The sequence below is a fragment of the Solea solea genome, chromosome 9 (assembly GCF_958295425.1).
Source record: "Solea solea chromosome 9, fSolSol10.1, whole genome shotgun sequence".
Classification (NCBI taxonomy): Eukaryota; Metazoa; Chordata; class Actinopteri; order Pleuronectiformes; family Soleidae; genus Solea; species Solea solea.
In genome coordinates this window covers 27,010,121-27,024,070 of record NC_081142.1, presented here as the reverse complement: position 1 = coordinate 27,024,070, position 13,950 = coordinate 27,010,121, and the positions used below count along the sequence as shown (strand labels likewise).

The following is a 13,950-nucleotide window of genomic DNA, read 5'->3' as shown; positions in this document are numbered from 1 at the left end:
GGAATTGTACTTTACAATAGGTTTCACAAACAAGGAGATACTTCATCTTTTGGCACATCAGCACATCACATCACATCACAAGTATCAGGACATAATTTAAATGAAATGTGAATTATTGGCCCTAATATACCGTCATACTCCTCCAGATGTCACTTGAAATTATGAACTTCACCTTTCAGTACAGTACAACAAAATTATACGTATTTAGGGCAGGTGTGTGTGTGTGTGTGTGAGAGAGAGAAATTAATTGCAGCACTAATGTAAAATGAACATCACAGATGGTCAGTGCTGCATTCACTTACACACTCCTCCATTGCTAGTACGTTCATGTGTTTTTTTTAAATTCCAAGTCATTACTTACTCTGGAAAATAATTGTAATACAATATATGTTATTGATATTTTCTTATCATTCACGGTAACAGGGACACATTTTATTTCAGTCTAATGCTAATGTACAAATCTAATCTACATGGTTTTTTTTTTTAGAATTTCAAGCGTCTGTAGTCTGAGACTGTGGTTTTGGTGTTTCTTTCGTGGGGGTGCTTTTTGTTATTGTTGTTTTTTTACATTAGTCAGGTGTTGAGTTAGACAAGTATTGCACTAATTTCACAGCGACCGTGAAGGCAGCATCACCTTGTCCAGCCTTTCCAATGACGTCATCCCCCTGCTACTCTGTAGGAGACTGTCCGGTCAGTGGTGGTACTGTTTGTTGACACTCCACACAGTTTATCAGTAAGTTGTGGTGTTTCAAACACATTAACCTCTTTCACTTCATGCTACGTGTTTCTCACAGAGGGACGTTCAAATCCCATCTCTTCCTACAGCGATTTAATGCTAAAAACAAAGCTAACGGACCGACTAATAAACGTTGACTGAAGCTAGCCGGGAGGTGCTAGCAGGTTAGCACAGTGAGCCCATTGGGCTGTTGCTAACGGCAGCGTATGTACGTTTTCCGCTGAAACAGCCGAAAAGATATAACATGAATGCATTAACTAAACAAAAAACTACACAGGAATACGTTTTCCCAACAGTATTTTTATCCTCCGTTTTCCGTTTATCTATTTATATGAGGTATTGGTTAAAGTTCGTTAGTTTATTTATGTTTTTACACTGTATAGACACATTTAAATGGCCTATTAAATAAGGATATTCAGTATCATGTATGTCAGAAAGAAATGATAAACTTGAGGTTTTAAAAGTCAATGTTTGATTGGATTAACACGGCAACAACTGATTTCACAGATACAAAATGGTGCTAACTATCCAGATTTGAATATATACATATACATATATATATATTTACATGATGGATTGATTGATTGATTCCGTCTAATATCAGTGATGGCTAGGACAAAGTAAAGTGGGTTTTAAATAAGCTAAATGTAGGCATCATTTATATTGCTGTAATTCGTCAGGCTCATATTAATCAGCTCTCGCACATTGGCGCCACCTGCTGTTGTACTACTTTATTTTTTTAGCAACAAAACAGTGAAAGAAAAACTTTTTTTTCAGTTTAGCAATGTTTGTCAAAAGATTTTTGACTGATGATTAAAATGCCTTTAATGTGGTGGTCTGGTCATATTAAATGGTTTATGAGGACAGGACACTGCATTAAAGGCATTTCAGGTGATTATTAGAGAGTCTTATGGACACCTTTGTTTCTAAATGCACCTCCCACTAATCTAGTTGGACGTGCTAAAGAGGTTTCAACAATACAAGCAAGTTTGGCACATGATTGTTTTCATGAAGGACAGAGGAGGAAACAAGCCCAAAATACAGACTAGTAATCATTTAGATTGTTTATTAGCACTTTATGTATAAAAATACAATTCCAGGCTTTGTAAGAGTTAAACAAATTGTGCAACACCAGATTTGAATGGTGCTGTAATAATCGTTTTTACAGAATTCTTTTTTTTTTTACAGTTTTGATTCTCTTGCAGCATGAACGTCACACAGCAAGTGCTAAAATCCATCAAATCTGCACGTCGTTCAGTTTACATAAACTGCACTAGAAGGTTTTGTGCGTCACAGGTAAGAAAACATGCGATGCAGGTGTGATCAAGTATTTTTAGCTTCCTTGTTAAATGTGTGTTTACACTTTAATAGTGTTGTGGTTGTAATGTTTATATTCATATCTGTTGTTGCTGTCGCTCTCTGTGAGATGAGATAAAAAAAAGTTTTATTGTGTATTAACTACAGTGAGAATTAAAAAAATGGATCAGAAAGTTATAAGCTATGGGCAACTCCCTTTAAATGTTACATTATGCTGAGTGTTTGTTACAGCAATCACAACCCGAACACTTATTCTGCTACATTTCTAACTTTTGTTGGCTAAAAAATCTCGCTTCTCTCGCTTCATATCACAACACCCTCGCTCACACACACACACACACACACACACACAGACGTCCTCACTCATCGCGCACCTCCAGGAATGCACTCTTAACTCTCAGCAGCTCCAATGTTTCTTTTTTTTTCCCTGCACCTGCAGTTATATATATATATTGTTAATAAATTAAGAACTATGATATATATTATATGATATATATGTGTAGGGATGGGCGATATGTCATCGATATATCGTCAAAAACATTCCCCAGGGTAAGAATATGTCATCTCACGATAAAAACGATACATTCCCATTGATGACGTACATATGTGCGCAAGCAAACGGTGGAAAGAATTAAAGGGCGTTTTGCACTGTATCCAGTCTGTTCGTTGTCCCCCCCCTCCCAGTATCCTCCGCTACAGTGCACACAAAGTAACTGGCTGCCCCATTGCAACAGAGCCTACATACACCTGCCAACCTCTGCGCATTTTCACATTAAACTACGCTACTCAGACGTGTCACTTCAAACTAGGGAATATGGGCTTTCAGTCAACTGTCAGTGCAGCAGCCCACAGTCTGTGGCTCTAACTTTAGCAACTTTAGCCTGCTGGGAAAAGACGACTTCGACCAGTAATTGCGCTCGTTTCCATCCATTCAGTTAGCTTATGTCAAATATATTAAGATCTACATTTAAGATAGGTCTAATTTAAAGTGAGTCAGAGTAATATAAACAACTCTGTATGGGTTCAAAAAAAAGAAGTGCCTTTTCTTCTTATAGAGTTCTTGTTTTCCCTCATTGTCTATTTGTATGTTGAATATCTGAGTGGGGAAGTGATCAGTAAGCATGAGAAAGAGACATATTAATTATGTGTGGTCAGCCAAAAGGTCATTGAAAATGAGATCATTTTTCCCTGGGACGCATCTAAAAGACCACCCTTGGGTCCCAGGACACATTGCATTGAAAAGCTAGCAACATCACTGCTTTATTATCATTTTGGTGATAGATTTATAGTCAAAAAGATAAGGCTGAATTGGTGTTTATCTATCGTAATTTTTATCGTTACCGTGATAAATACCATAAATTATCAGGATACATTTTTTAGTCCATACCGCCCATCCCCAGCATGTATCATATATGAAAATATCTTATTCAGGATACAGCCAATCAGATTTCTTCTTCTGCCTTTGCAAACAGTCAGCGACGCAAAGCCCTGAATGTTAATGAACACCTCCAGCTCTGAACTTGTCTGAACAGGCTGATCCAGTATTTCACTTCACAGTTAAACACAACAACTTCTTGTTCTTAATTGTCGACTTAATCCCCTGTGATGTGGTTTCATCTCACAGTGTACGATGACTTCACGACACACCCACTCCAAAAGAATTGAAGGCCTGGACAAAAATGTCTGGTAAGTGACAGAATTAAACTTCCACCTGTGTTCATGACAATGAAGAAGAGGAATTCTGAGCTATAATGACAATTAGTTTAGTTTATTTAGTTTTTTGCACAATATACACATATGTGAAAAACTGTGTAAAAAGTTTAGGGAGAAAAACAGAGAGGGTTTATTTGAAGCCTCCACCTGCAAATAACTCTTAAGAAAAAGTACAGAATAGTATACAAACAATATGTGCTGGCAAAAGTAAAACAAATATTGAGAAAGGAATCATGCTATAATTGAGTTGAAAGTAATAACTTTCAACTCATGTGTTGAAATGTGTGGCTTCGAGATGCATTTAAGAAACTTCACTTCTGCAAGCACATATACAGTCCACTTCTGCTGCTGCTACCTTGTGTTATTATATGCACCATCAATTGGTTAGTCATTAGAAAAGAAAATGCTTGTTATTTTTAATATAATCACTATAGCTGGGCAGTATATTGATGTTTTTTCTATATCAGGATTTATGAAATACACTAAATATTAGATATTTTATATTAATATAAAATTACATTGAATCCAAATAATTACATTAAAAAAAGTCACTTAATTATTTGTGTTATAGCAGAATTTCACCACATTTATTGTCAATTTCATTATTTCTAACACACGTGAATATCCTTCATTTAACATTAAAAAGGAAGCACAATCATCTCAAAAGTCCTGTGTGTAACTTTATATCCCGATATATAATGGGATACAACCTAAAAATATTGCAATATTATTTATAACCCACAGCGCCCAGTCTTACCTGTAACCTTATAGTTTGACAGAAATATTGATTTGATTTGTATCATGATAGATATGGAATTATATATTCCCATATTACCCAGCCCTAATCATTTTTACACATTCTTATAATTAAAGTGAACGAATACCTATGCCTATCCATGTTGCAGTCACAGCAGAGTTTGTGTGTGCGCTAGAGTTTTTTTGAAAACATTTTTGTCTGATTCATCAGACATGACAACATGAGATGTGTTCTGTCCAGTTATGGGTTTATTTTCCTGTCGACTCAGGGTGGCGTTTACTTCAGTGGCAGCAGACCCGTCCATAGTGAACCTTGGTCAAGGGTACCCAGACATCCCCCCGCCTTCTTATGTCAAAGAGGCTCTGGCAAAAGCCGCATCCGTGGACAAGATAAACCAGTACACCAGAGGCTTTGTAAGCAACATCTCACACAGTGTGACATACAGTAAAACAACATGTCCTCATGTATCAGCCATTTGTTTCTAGTGGCATGTACAATTGAATGATATGCACATTTCATTACTTTAAAATCGTCATCATGCTTATTTTATATTTTACTCTGCATTTAGAAATATAATTAAAGAGCAATGCGTATGAACCAGAGCTAATAATAGTTCTGTTGTCTGTCACCTGTTTAAAGTTTAGACACTTCCACTGCTGACGGTGCCAAAAATAACACAAGTTTCCTTTCTGGAGCTGAATGAATGAGTAAACACCTCCTGACCTACTGGAAAGGAAGCATGATCATATATGGTTATTCTAGCTCTCCTCGCACACACACACAGACACACTAACAATCACACAGGTGTCATACCACATGTTTATGTTGGTCATTAAATTCACACACTTTTCTGAAGTTTAAAAGCATTAAACTGAATTTGACAGGGAAGGTTTTTAAATAATGTAAGACCAAATTATATATGTATTTATATATATATATATATATACATATATACACAGTATATGTATGTACAAATTTACAAATGAGACCCATGTGTTTACTACTCTATAGGAGGTGAAAACTATCTAACCAAACCAACAAACTATACTAACTACAGTTTAGCAATGTTTGTTTATTTGTTATTCACCTTCTCTTATCAGATATATGGAGCCCTGATGTGTGATGTGTTCAATGACAATGACCATGTAAAACTTTGTGGTCATGGAGTATTCTTTTAATAATTAATACAAGCTGTATGATTTTTCACCCTCTTAAATGTGAATATTCACTGGGTTGTTTGCTCCATATAATAAAGAAATCATCAAAACTGTTGAATTTTACTGTGGACAAAATAAAACTAGATTTTCTGGTTTGGGAAACACTGATCAACATTTTGCATAATTTCCTGCCATTTTATGGACCAAAAAAATGATCGATTAAAGGAAAAAGTAATCAGCAGATTGTTATAATCTATTATGAAAAGAATTGTTAGTTGTAGCCAAGAGTGGCAAGTGCAAGCTAAGGGCCTTCATAATCAGTTTTAATTGAAAATAAAAAAACAATGGTGATGTTTCTGAAGTGTTTTGCATGCAAGGGAAAAGGCTGGCAAAGCCTTTAGTCTAAGTATGCTGCCATGGCATGGCTTTTAAATTAAAACTGTGTTTATTGTTTGTATTATAATCTTTATTTTATAAAATAAAAAAGTTTTGCCTCTGTATTTGATTTTTTTTCCCTTCCAACACTTAAAATGAACATTCTGACATTTATGCAGTTAATTCCACAGTTTCAATATATTCACTGTCCTTTTACTCATTTACATCTTGTGTTTATACTGTATATTAGGGTCATCCCTCACTGGTGAAAGCCCTCGCTCAGGTTTATGGAAAAGTCTACGGACGGCCCATCGACCCTTTCAAAGATATCCTGGTCACAGTCGGAGGTTACGGTTCCTTATTCAGCACCATGCAAGCGCTGGTGGAGGAGGGAGACGAGGTACACGCACGCCCTCCCCTCTCTCACATCTGTATTTGTTTGCATGAATTCAGAAACATGCTCCCAGTATTTACAGTGTTTCTCCGTCTAGGTCATCATAATAGAACCTTTCTTCGATTGCTACGTACCTATGGTACGAATGGCAGGAGCCAAGCCTGTGCTGATACCGCTACGCCTTGTAAGTTTAATTTAAATAAGCTGCTGTTTGACGAACGTGTTCCATGTTTACGGTTTTTACTCTACTACAACTCAACAGAAGCCTGGAAAGAAGACAATCACAAGTGCTGACTGGTTTCTTGATCCAGAGGAGCTTTCCAGTAAATTCAACTCCAAGACAAAGGCCATCATCATCAACACACCAAACAATCCTATAGGAAAGGCAAGTATACATCATGGTCACCTTGTGTTATGTTGGAGAAATGAAATCAGTTACCGTGACTATTTGTAATGTTTTAAAAAGACAAAACAAATGTTTTATCAGTGATAGCATTCACAAAAACAAATCTTTCTACTCCATTGACTACCTCAGAGTGCAGAGGTGATGAAATGTTAGCGGTTTCTTGAATGCATCTTGAAGCTGATCCCACAGAAATGACATCATTTACCAGGGTCTTTGAATTCCTCCCATTAGCCGCTCCTGTTAGCTCAACACGCTGTGAACCCTGCATTACTTTCACTGGCTCTCATGCACCGGAGTTTAGAATATTCAAATATTCAATGAATAATGCCATTGAATATTCGAATAGCATTTTTGCTAAAAATGCCCATCTCAAATAAACGCTTAATGTAATGACCGAACACGTACGCAGTTTCAGTCGTTTCTGTTTTTATTCCTGCAGATTTTTAGCAGAGATGAGCTGCAGATGATCGCTGACCTGTGTATAAAACACGACACTCTGTGCTTCAGCGACGAGGTGTATGAGTGGCTCATCTACAGGGGAAACCAGCATATCAAAATTGGTATGATTTATATTTAATCAATTGTCTGACCAAAATTGTGCCTCTTAGGTGCATCTCTCTGAGCCTTAGGAAAACTCATACACAGGTACGATAGGGATATTCGCTTAACAACATAACTGAGGTTTTTTTTTATTATCATTTATTTATTTATATTTTTTTCATGGGCCAAGAGGGTATAGATATGCACTAGCACAGTCCTTCATATGCTGGACCATGCACTTATTACTGTATGTTGTTTGATGCACTTCTAGGCTGTGTATTTTGGTCGATGCGTCAATGCCATAAAACACTAATACTATATTAACATGCATTATTGTTGATGAAAAAAGAGGAGACTAAAATGTTTTGCATTAAATAAAAATTAAGATAAAATATTTCGGTATTGTCCTTTTACCATTAAAAAACGGTACATTTTGGCTCTTTTGTGTGAAGATTTGATCAACTTTCCGGAACGTGTGCGTGTTCAGTATCAAATAAGTAATCGATGTCCAATCGTAAGTGGTTCTTTTGAATAAAATGCATTTATTTACATCCCGTGCACAGGTACGGTTCCACATTACATTCTATTATACGTCGTTGGTAGATTAGGATACAAACTGTACACGAACACGGTTAGAAAAACTCTATGCCTGCCTCCTCCACACATCCCTGAGAATGATGAATGACCTCCCTAAATGTCCTTTCAAACCTAATGCCCCCCTCTGGTGGCTTAACAAAAGAATTACATGATGGCTTCAACGATCTCTTTATTTTGGTCAACAAAATAAAGAGACAGATATCTCGCTGTTACGCCTTCAAAATATTCTGAACAAGTTGACATGTTGGCATGAGTTGTGTTGGTGCGACTCTATCGCTGCAACAGAAAGCCGCCACGACTGAACCTCACATGACTCATACTTTCAATCAAGCTTGTTTACAGAGTCAGCGATGACATCGTACTATGACGTCTCTCACGACGTATGTTGACTACAGTAGATTACACCACTGATAAACACCTGTGCTCAATTACACCTGTCTAAACTAAAGATTGACTTTCATAGTATGTTTTGAACACCATGTGACCTGACCAGAGGGTGACCCCGCCTTTCGCCCAGACACTTTTATCAATGTTGCACTGAAGCAATTAACAAGGGAATTTTTCTCAGATAATTATAATGACATTTGATCAGTATTTGAGATGTGTGACTGAAATGATAATCAGAAATGTAATGTTTTTGTTAAGAAAAGACTCTTGATGACTACATAGACTAAAATCACAAGATGTTTAGGTGACTAAAACTTGACTTGTATGTGAATGGCTAAATATGACATTTGAAACACTGCTAAGACTAAATTAAAAAGAAAATGGGTGACCAAATTAGCACTACTCAAGCAGTGGAGAGAGAAAGACGACAAAGCGGCAGCTTCTGTGTTTATAAAAAGGAAGCAGCTGGTGTTTGACCAGAGAGGCAGATACACCAATTGTGTATAATTTCAATTTAAAACTGAAGATTTTCACCTGCTCCTCAGCAAATTACATTAATAGATACCCAATATGCACTGGTTTACACTTAAAGGTTCAAATTTGAGCCTTTGACAATGCAGCATTGAAACTGATCTTTCAACCATTTCAGTTTCCTGAATCCATCCATCCAATTTTGTGAAATATACTGTATATGCTTCCTGTGAGAACAACAGAGGCACACTTTGTGTCTTCACTATTCCGCCACAGTTATTTACATGTGAACAGTGAAAGGACAACCAATCACATTCCCAGATTTCAGGTAGTGAATTTCTGTTGCTGGAGTTGCATTCATATTTGTATTCGTAACGTGTCGTTGTTTCTTTGTCTACAGCCACTCTGCCTGGAATGTGGGACCGAACGATCACCATCGGCAGTGCAGGGAAAACGTTCAGTGTTACTGGATGGAAGGTGAGAAAAGTGTGGATTGTAAAACTCTCTGTCAAACACTCGCCACCATCAGTTTGAGTACATGACAGAGTTCAACTTGTGTCTCCAAGCTTGGTTGGTCCATCGGGCCCGAGCACTTGATGAAGCACCTACAAACCGTGATGCAGAATACTCTCTATACCTGTGCAACACCTTTACAGGCAAGTCAGCTACTTCAAAAATGGACTTAAAGTACAATTAAATTCCCACATTTTCAAGTGTGTCTATTTTTACCTACAGGAAGCTGTGGCACAAGGTTTGAACCTGAACTATGACCTGATGGGTCAGCCTGAGTGCTACTTCACCTCACTGGCAGAAGAACTGCAAGGGAAGAGGGACCGCATGGCCACCATCATGCAGGAGGCTGGCATGACACCTGTTATCCCAGAGGGAGGCTACTTCATGCTGGTGGACGTCACGTCTCTCAGTGAGTTGGGAAAATATTTATTTATTTTGCACGCATAGAAAAACAAAAAGATAATAAGAAAATGAGTGCGAGCATGACGGAAACCTGTGGGAGCTTCAAACCCCACCCAAAAAAACGTTATAAATAATAGACACTGAAAAATCATTTTAGGGCTGCAAAGATTATTTGATTAATCGATTATTAATCGATTACTGAAGTAATCATCAACCATTTTGATAATTGATGATTCGGTTTTTCAATAAATAAAAGCGTTCTAATTTTTCAGCTTCTTAAATGTGAATATGTTCTGGTTTAAAACAAAATAAGACATTCAAGAATATCATCATTTCCAGGTTTGGGAAACAAAGGACAACATTTTTACCATTTTCTGAAATTTTACAGACCAAACAAGTACTCGATTAATCGAGAAAACAATCGACAGGTTAAACGATTATGAAAATAATTGTTAGTTGCATTTCTAATTAGCGGAGAATGACGTCACTGAAGAGTCATGAGCACGTCACCTGACACAAGAACTGTATAATAGAAAAGCGCTAATACTGAGGACTCCTGGCATTTTATTGACTATAGAAAGGGTTTTACAGAATTGCAAAGTTAAATATTTATGGCTATTTTCACTATTTTGAAATGCAATCCCTATGTAAAACAAGTTGATACACAATTATATGGATGTAAAGTGTTGGTAACAATTTAAATACAAAAACAAAATTACACCAGTCTTGTTGTTTACGATATTTTTATGTAGAAATGTTAAATATTTAAGTGGAGAAAAATAAGTGCCACCACTTATTTACATGTGACATGTGCATGACTGGATGATTTGGATTAAAAAGCAGTTGAACAGGTGTACCTAACAAAGTGGCTGGAGAGTGTATGTGCACAAGAAACTTGAATTCAAAGTATTCAGAGTATTTATCTGTGTTTTTTATTTGTTGTAGATCAGGATCTGTCACATATGGGCGATGATGAAGCCTATGACTACAAGTTTGTGAAATGGATGATCAAAGAAAAGGTGAATTAAATGAGTTTGATAAATTTCATTTTGATTCCTGCCATACACAGCACTTGTATTACTCATGTTCTATTTTATCTTTTCCAGAAACTGGCAGCCATTCCAGTCACAGCGTTTGTTGGAGATGAGTCCAAGAAGGACTTTGAGAAATATATTCGTTTTTGCTTCATCAAGGTAAATAAACGAGTGTTAATGTGTCTTTTCTGTTGTAAAAGAAAAAAACATTTTCATAACCTTCATTTGTTTTTCCATCAACAGCAAGACGAAACCATCGAAGCAGCAGGAAACATCCTGAAAAACTGGACTAAGGGTTAAAGTGCTGCTGTGTCAGGAGGAGGAGGAGGGGGAGGAGGAGGAGGAGGAGGAGGAGGAGGAGGAAGAACTGCGATTTGACTCACAAACTGGAATTTGGTGAAATGTTTGTGTTATTATGTATGCCAACACTTTGAAGTGTATCATTTTAGAACGTAGCGCTCACACATACATGGAAGTCATCCTTGTCTGACAGCCTGGTGCTTTCATGATAATGTCATCTGCCACTCACACATTTCCCACTCAGGACACACACACACACACACGTGTGACTGTTTTCTGTGTTTCCATCATGGTACGGTTCAGTTTGGAATGGTAAGTCAGGCCTGGGTCAGGCTTGTGTTTCAACAGAACAATGGAGGAACAACCAGACTCTCTTTTTTTCTGTGGCTTTTTGTCTTAATTAGGCCAGTGTTTTTCAACCAGTGAGATATTGTCAGGTGTGCCGTGGGAAATGATCCAATTTCACCTAATTGGTCTAAAAAACGAGTGTCTGTGCCGTCTAGTGACTGGCAGAGTTAATCATTTAATACTTTTCCATCTCAGTAGGTGGCAGCAGGTAGCTAATTGCCTTGTACTTTGAGACTAGAGAATTAGTGATGCATGGATGCGACAGTTGGCGGTGACAGTGATGGAGAAGTTTTGGAAAAGGAAAAATGCTAACGCCGAACTGGACCCTGGACCAAATTCGGACCCATATGAAAGCCCTAATATGAGTGGAGGTCAAAAGAAAGCAAAGACGGTGAGCTCGAGCAAAGTCTCGAGGCAATACAGCGAAAGCTATCTTTCATTTGGATTTACTTTAAAAGCTATCCAACAGTGCTCTGGTCCCAAGTAAGCTTAACGCCATCTCCAAATGAAAACAGAGAAAACTTGAATTGATTCCTAAGACACTTTGACGAGGATTATTGTTGGGCTACAGAGTTTCACTTTCTAACATTTTCGGCTGGTGGTGTGACTCGTGATTTTTTCAATGAAAAAAGAACCTTGGCTCAAAAAAGGTTGAAAAACACTGAATTAGGGCCGTCAATAATGTTTTTTCAAATCGGAACATGTACGTGATGTGACTTCAACTTTGACTTAAACTCGTCAATTCACCATCACTACATTACACTATTATTGATATTTTCTTAGTTTTTTTTACTGTTACTATCCCACATCATGTGAAGATGAAAGGCAAACTACATGGACCTTTATACCGTGTTCATATTTAGTTTCTCTTAATTTGTTTGTTGTGTGTAGAAAGTGTGGTTTCTCAAAATCGGTGCAGTTAATAAATAAACTGAGTCCGTTTGTCCTCCTGAGTGTTCTGCTTGTTTTCTTCTACTCAGCCTTTTCAAAGCCCTTTTCCACAAAGTGCAACCAAATCCGTGTATATTGTTACCTCTGTGCCAGTGCCACGGCAGTGAAATGCAATCCTGAAAAGCATTAAATGCTTCATGCTTGCACTTTATCTGCTTTCCTTACCAGTAAAATCGATGTCACAGAAATTCAAGTGCCTTATGTCGGCCTTCACTTTACAGCAGAGGTTCTTTAAGTGGGAAGTGTGGCTCCTTAGAGGAGGAAGCTCAATTATTGAAAGTTTAAAAGGGTTCCATCACTTTTTTACTCTTAAATAGTGTGTGATTTAGGAAAAGTTCAAAAATAATGTAACTAGGGTGATTCATGTACCAAACATTTATTAGAAATAATTATAATGTGTCACAGAAATGGCTGTAAATGAGTTGCTTTATTATGTACAAATTTACTTTTATTGTGATTTGGGTCACAATAGTTTGCCATCTTTAAACAGTTGGTCCCCACATAAAAAGTCTAGAAACGCTGCTTTATTTTTTCTTATATCTAAATGGTTCTGACAGTATCGCCAAATTACATTTTTGATTAAATAACATTTCCAAATCAGAATTATTTATAAATAATACATTTATCAGCAAAGTCTGATGAACTAGCTGTATTTTAGCTCGCTATACTTTAGCTCGCTATACTTTAGCTAGCTATACTTTAGCTCGCTATACTTTAGCTAGCTATACTTTAGCTAGCTATAAATTGCTGTAGTTCCCTGTTGACCTGTCAACTTATTGTCTTCACTCACTAACAATGTTGTTTATTATTGTATTTAATAAAATAAAGTCTTGGTGGATTTCACGAACCGTTCTAAAGGTTTAGATTTATGAGCTAATTCGGACACACTTGCATATTTCAGCGAGCTAAAGACGAGGACCAAACTACGTAGTGGTTCCCAGCTGACTCAAGCTTTTGTGCTAGTTTACAAATAATTGTATTTAATATTTCATTAAATAAACAAAAAAAAAACATGATTAAATCCACAAACTGTTCATAACTGCATGCCATGTTTCTTGTGCAAAACGTGTCAGTGAAGTCAGATAAGCGTGTTTTAGCTAACCCTAACCCCCAGGACGAGAGAGACAATAAGGGCCAGGAAGGTTTACTTAATCTGGAAAATAAACCTGCTAAATTAATCACAGCTGCATCTGTACAATGTAAAAACATCCGTGTGTGGTTATTACATTTTCAACGTTCTTAATAATTGTTTTTTAAAACCAACAAATGTTTAAACAAACTTCACAGCTGTAAACACACACATGTATTTCATGAAACGATTGTTGGCTCACAGCTTCTTCACCTTTGGGCGAGCGAGGACTGACTCACCTGAATGGAATGCAGCCATCATTATTAAAGGTTTCAGTTCCAATTCTGTTGTTCCCACTGCGACCTTTCAGTACGTTTCCTGGACCATGTCCTCTGTTTGTTAGCAGATCTACACATACAGTGAATCATGGTGTGTATTGCTCCTCACGGCCACTGGAGGGAGACACAGTACATAAAACTGAAA

At 37.1% G+C, this 13,950-nt stretch overlaps 1 protein-coding gene across 2 annotated transcripts; it reads left to right on the top strand.

Moving 5' to 3' along the window:
* Positions 1 to 621: 621 nt before the first annotated feature.
* On the top strand, positions 622 to 12,393 carry LOC131466243 (kynurenine--oxoglutarate transaminase 3-like). 2 transcript variants are annotated; one of them, XM_058639445.1, is made up of 14 exons: positions 622 to 733; positions 1,925 to 2,032; positions 3,678 to 3,739; positions 4,792 to 4,936; positions 6,306 to 6,455; positions 6,547 to 6,633; positions 6,712 to 6,834; positions 7,295 to 7,415; positions 9,251 to 9,327; positions 9,417 to 9,506; positions 9,586 to 9,772; positions 10,711 to 10,784; positions 10,872 to 10,958; positions 11,043 to 12,393. In XM_058639445.1, the coding sequence occupies exons 2-14, from the start codon at positions 1,943 to 1,945 to the stop codon at positions 11,097 to 11,099; spliced, it is 1,350 nt and encodes a 449-aa protein (XP_058495428.1). In that variant the 5' UTR covers positions 622 to 733; positions 1,925 to 1,942; the 3' UTR covers positions 11,100 to 12,393. The 2 variants fall into 2 exon arrangements, with proteins under 2 accessions (XP_058495428.1, XP_058495429.1); XM_058639446.1 differs by having other exon boundaries at positions 647 to 733; positions 1,942 to 2,032.
* Positions 12,394 to 13,950: the final 1,557 nt, after the last annotated feature.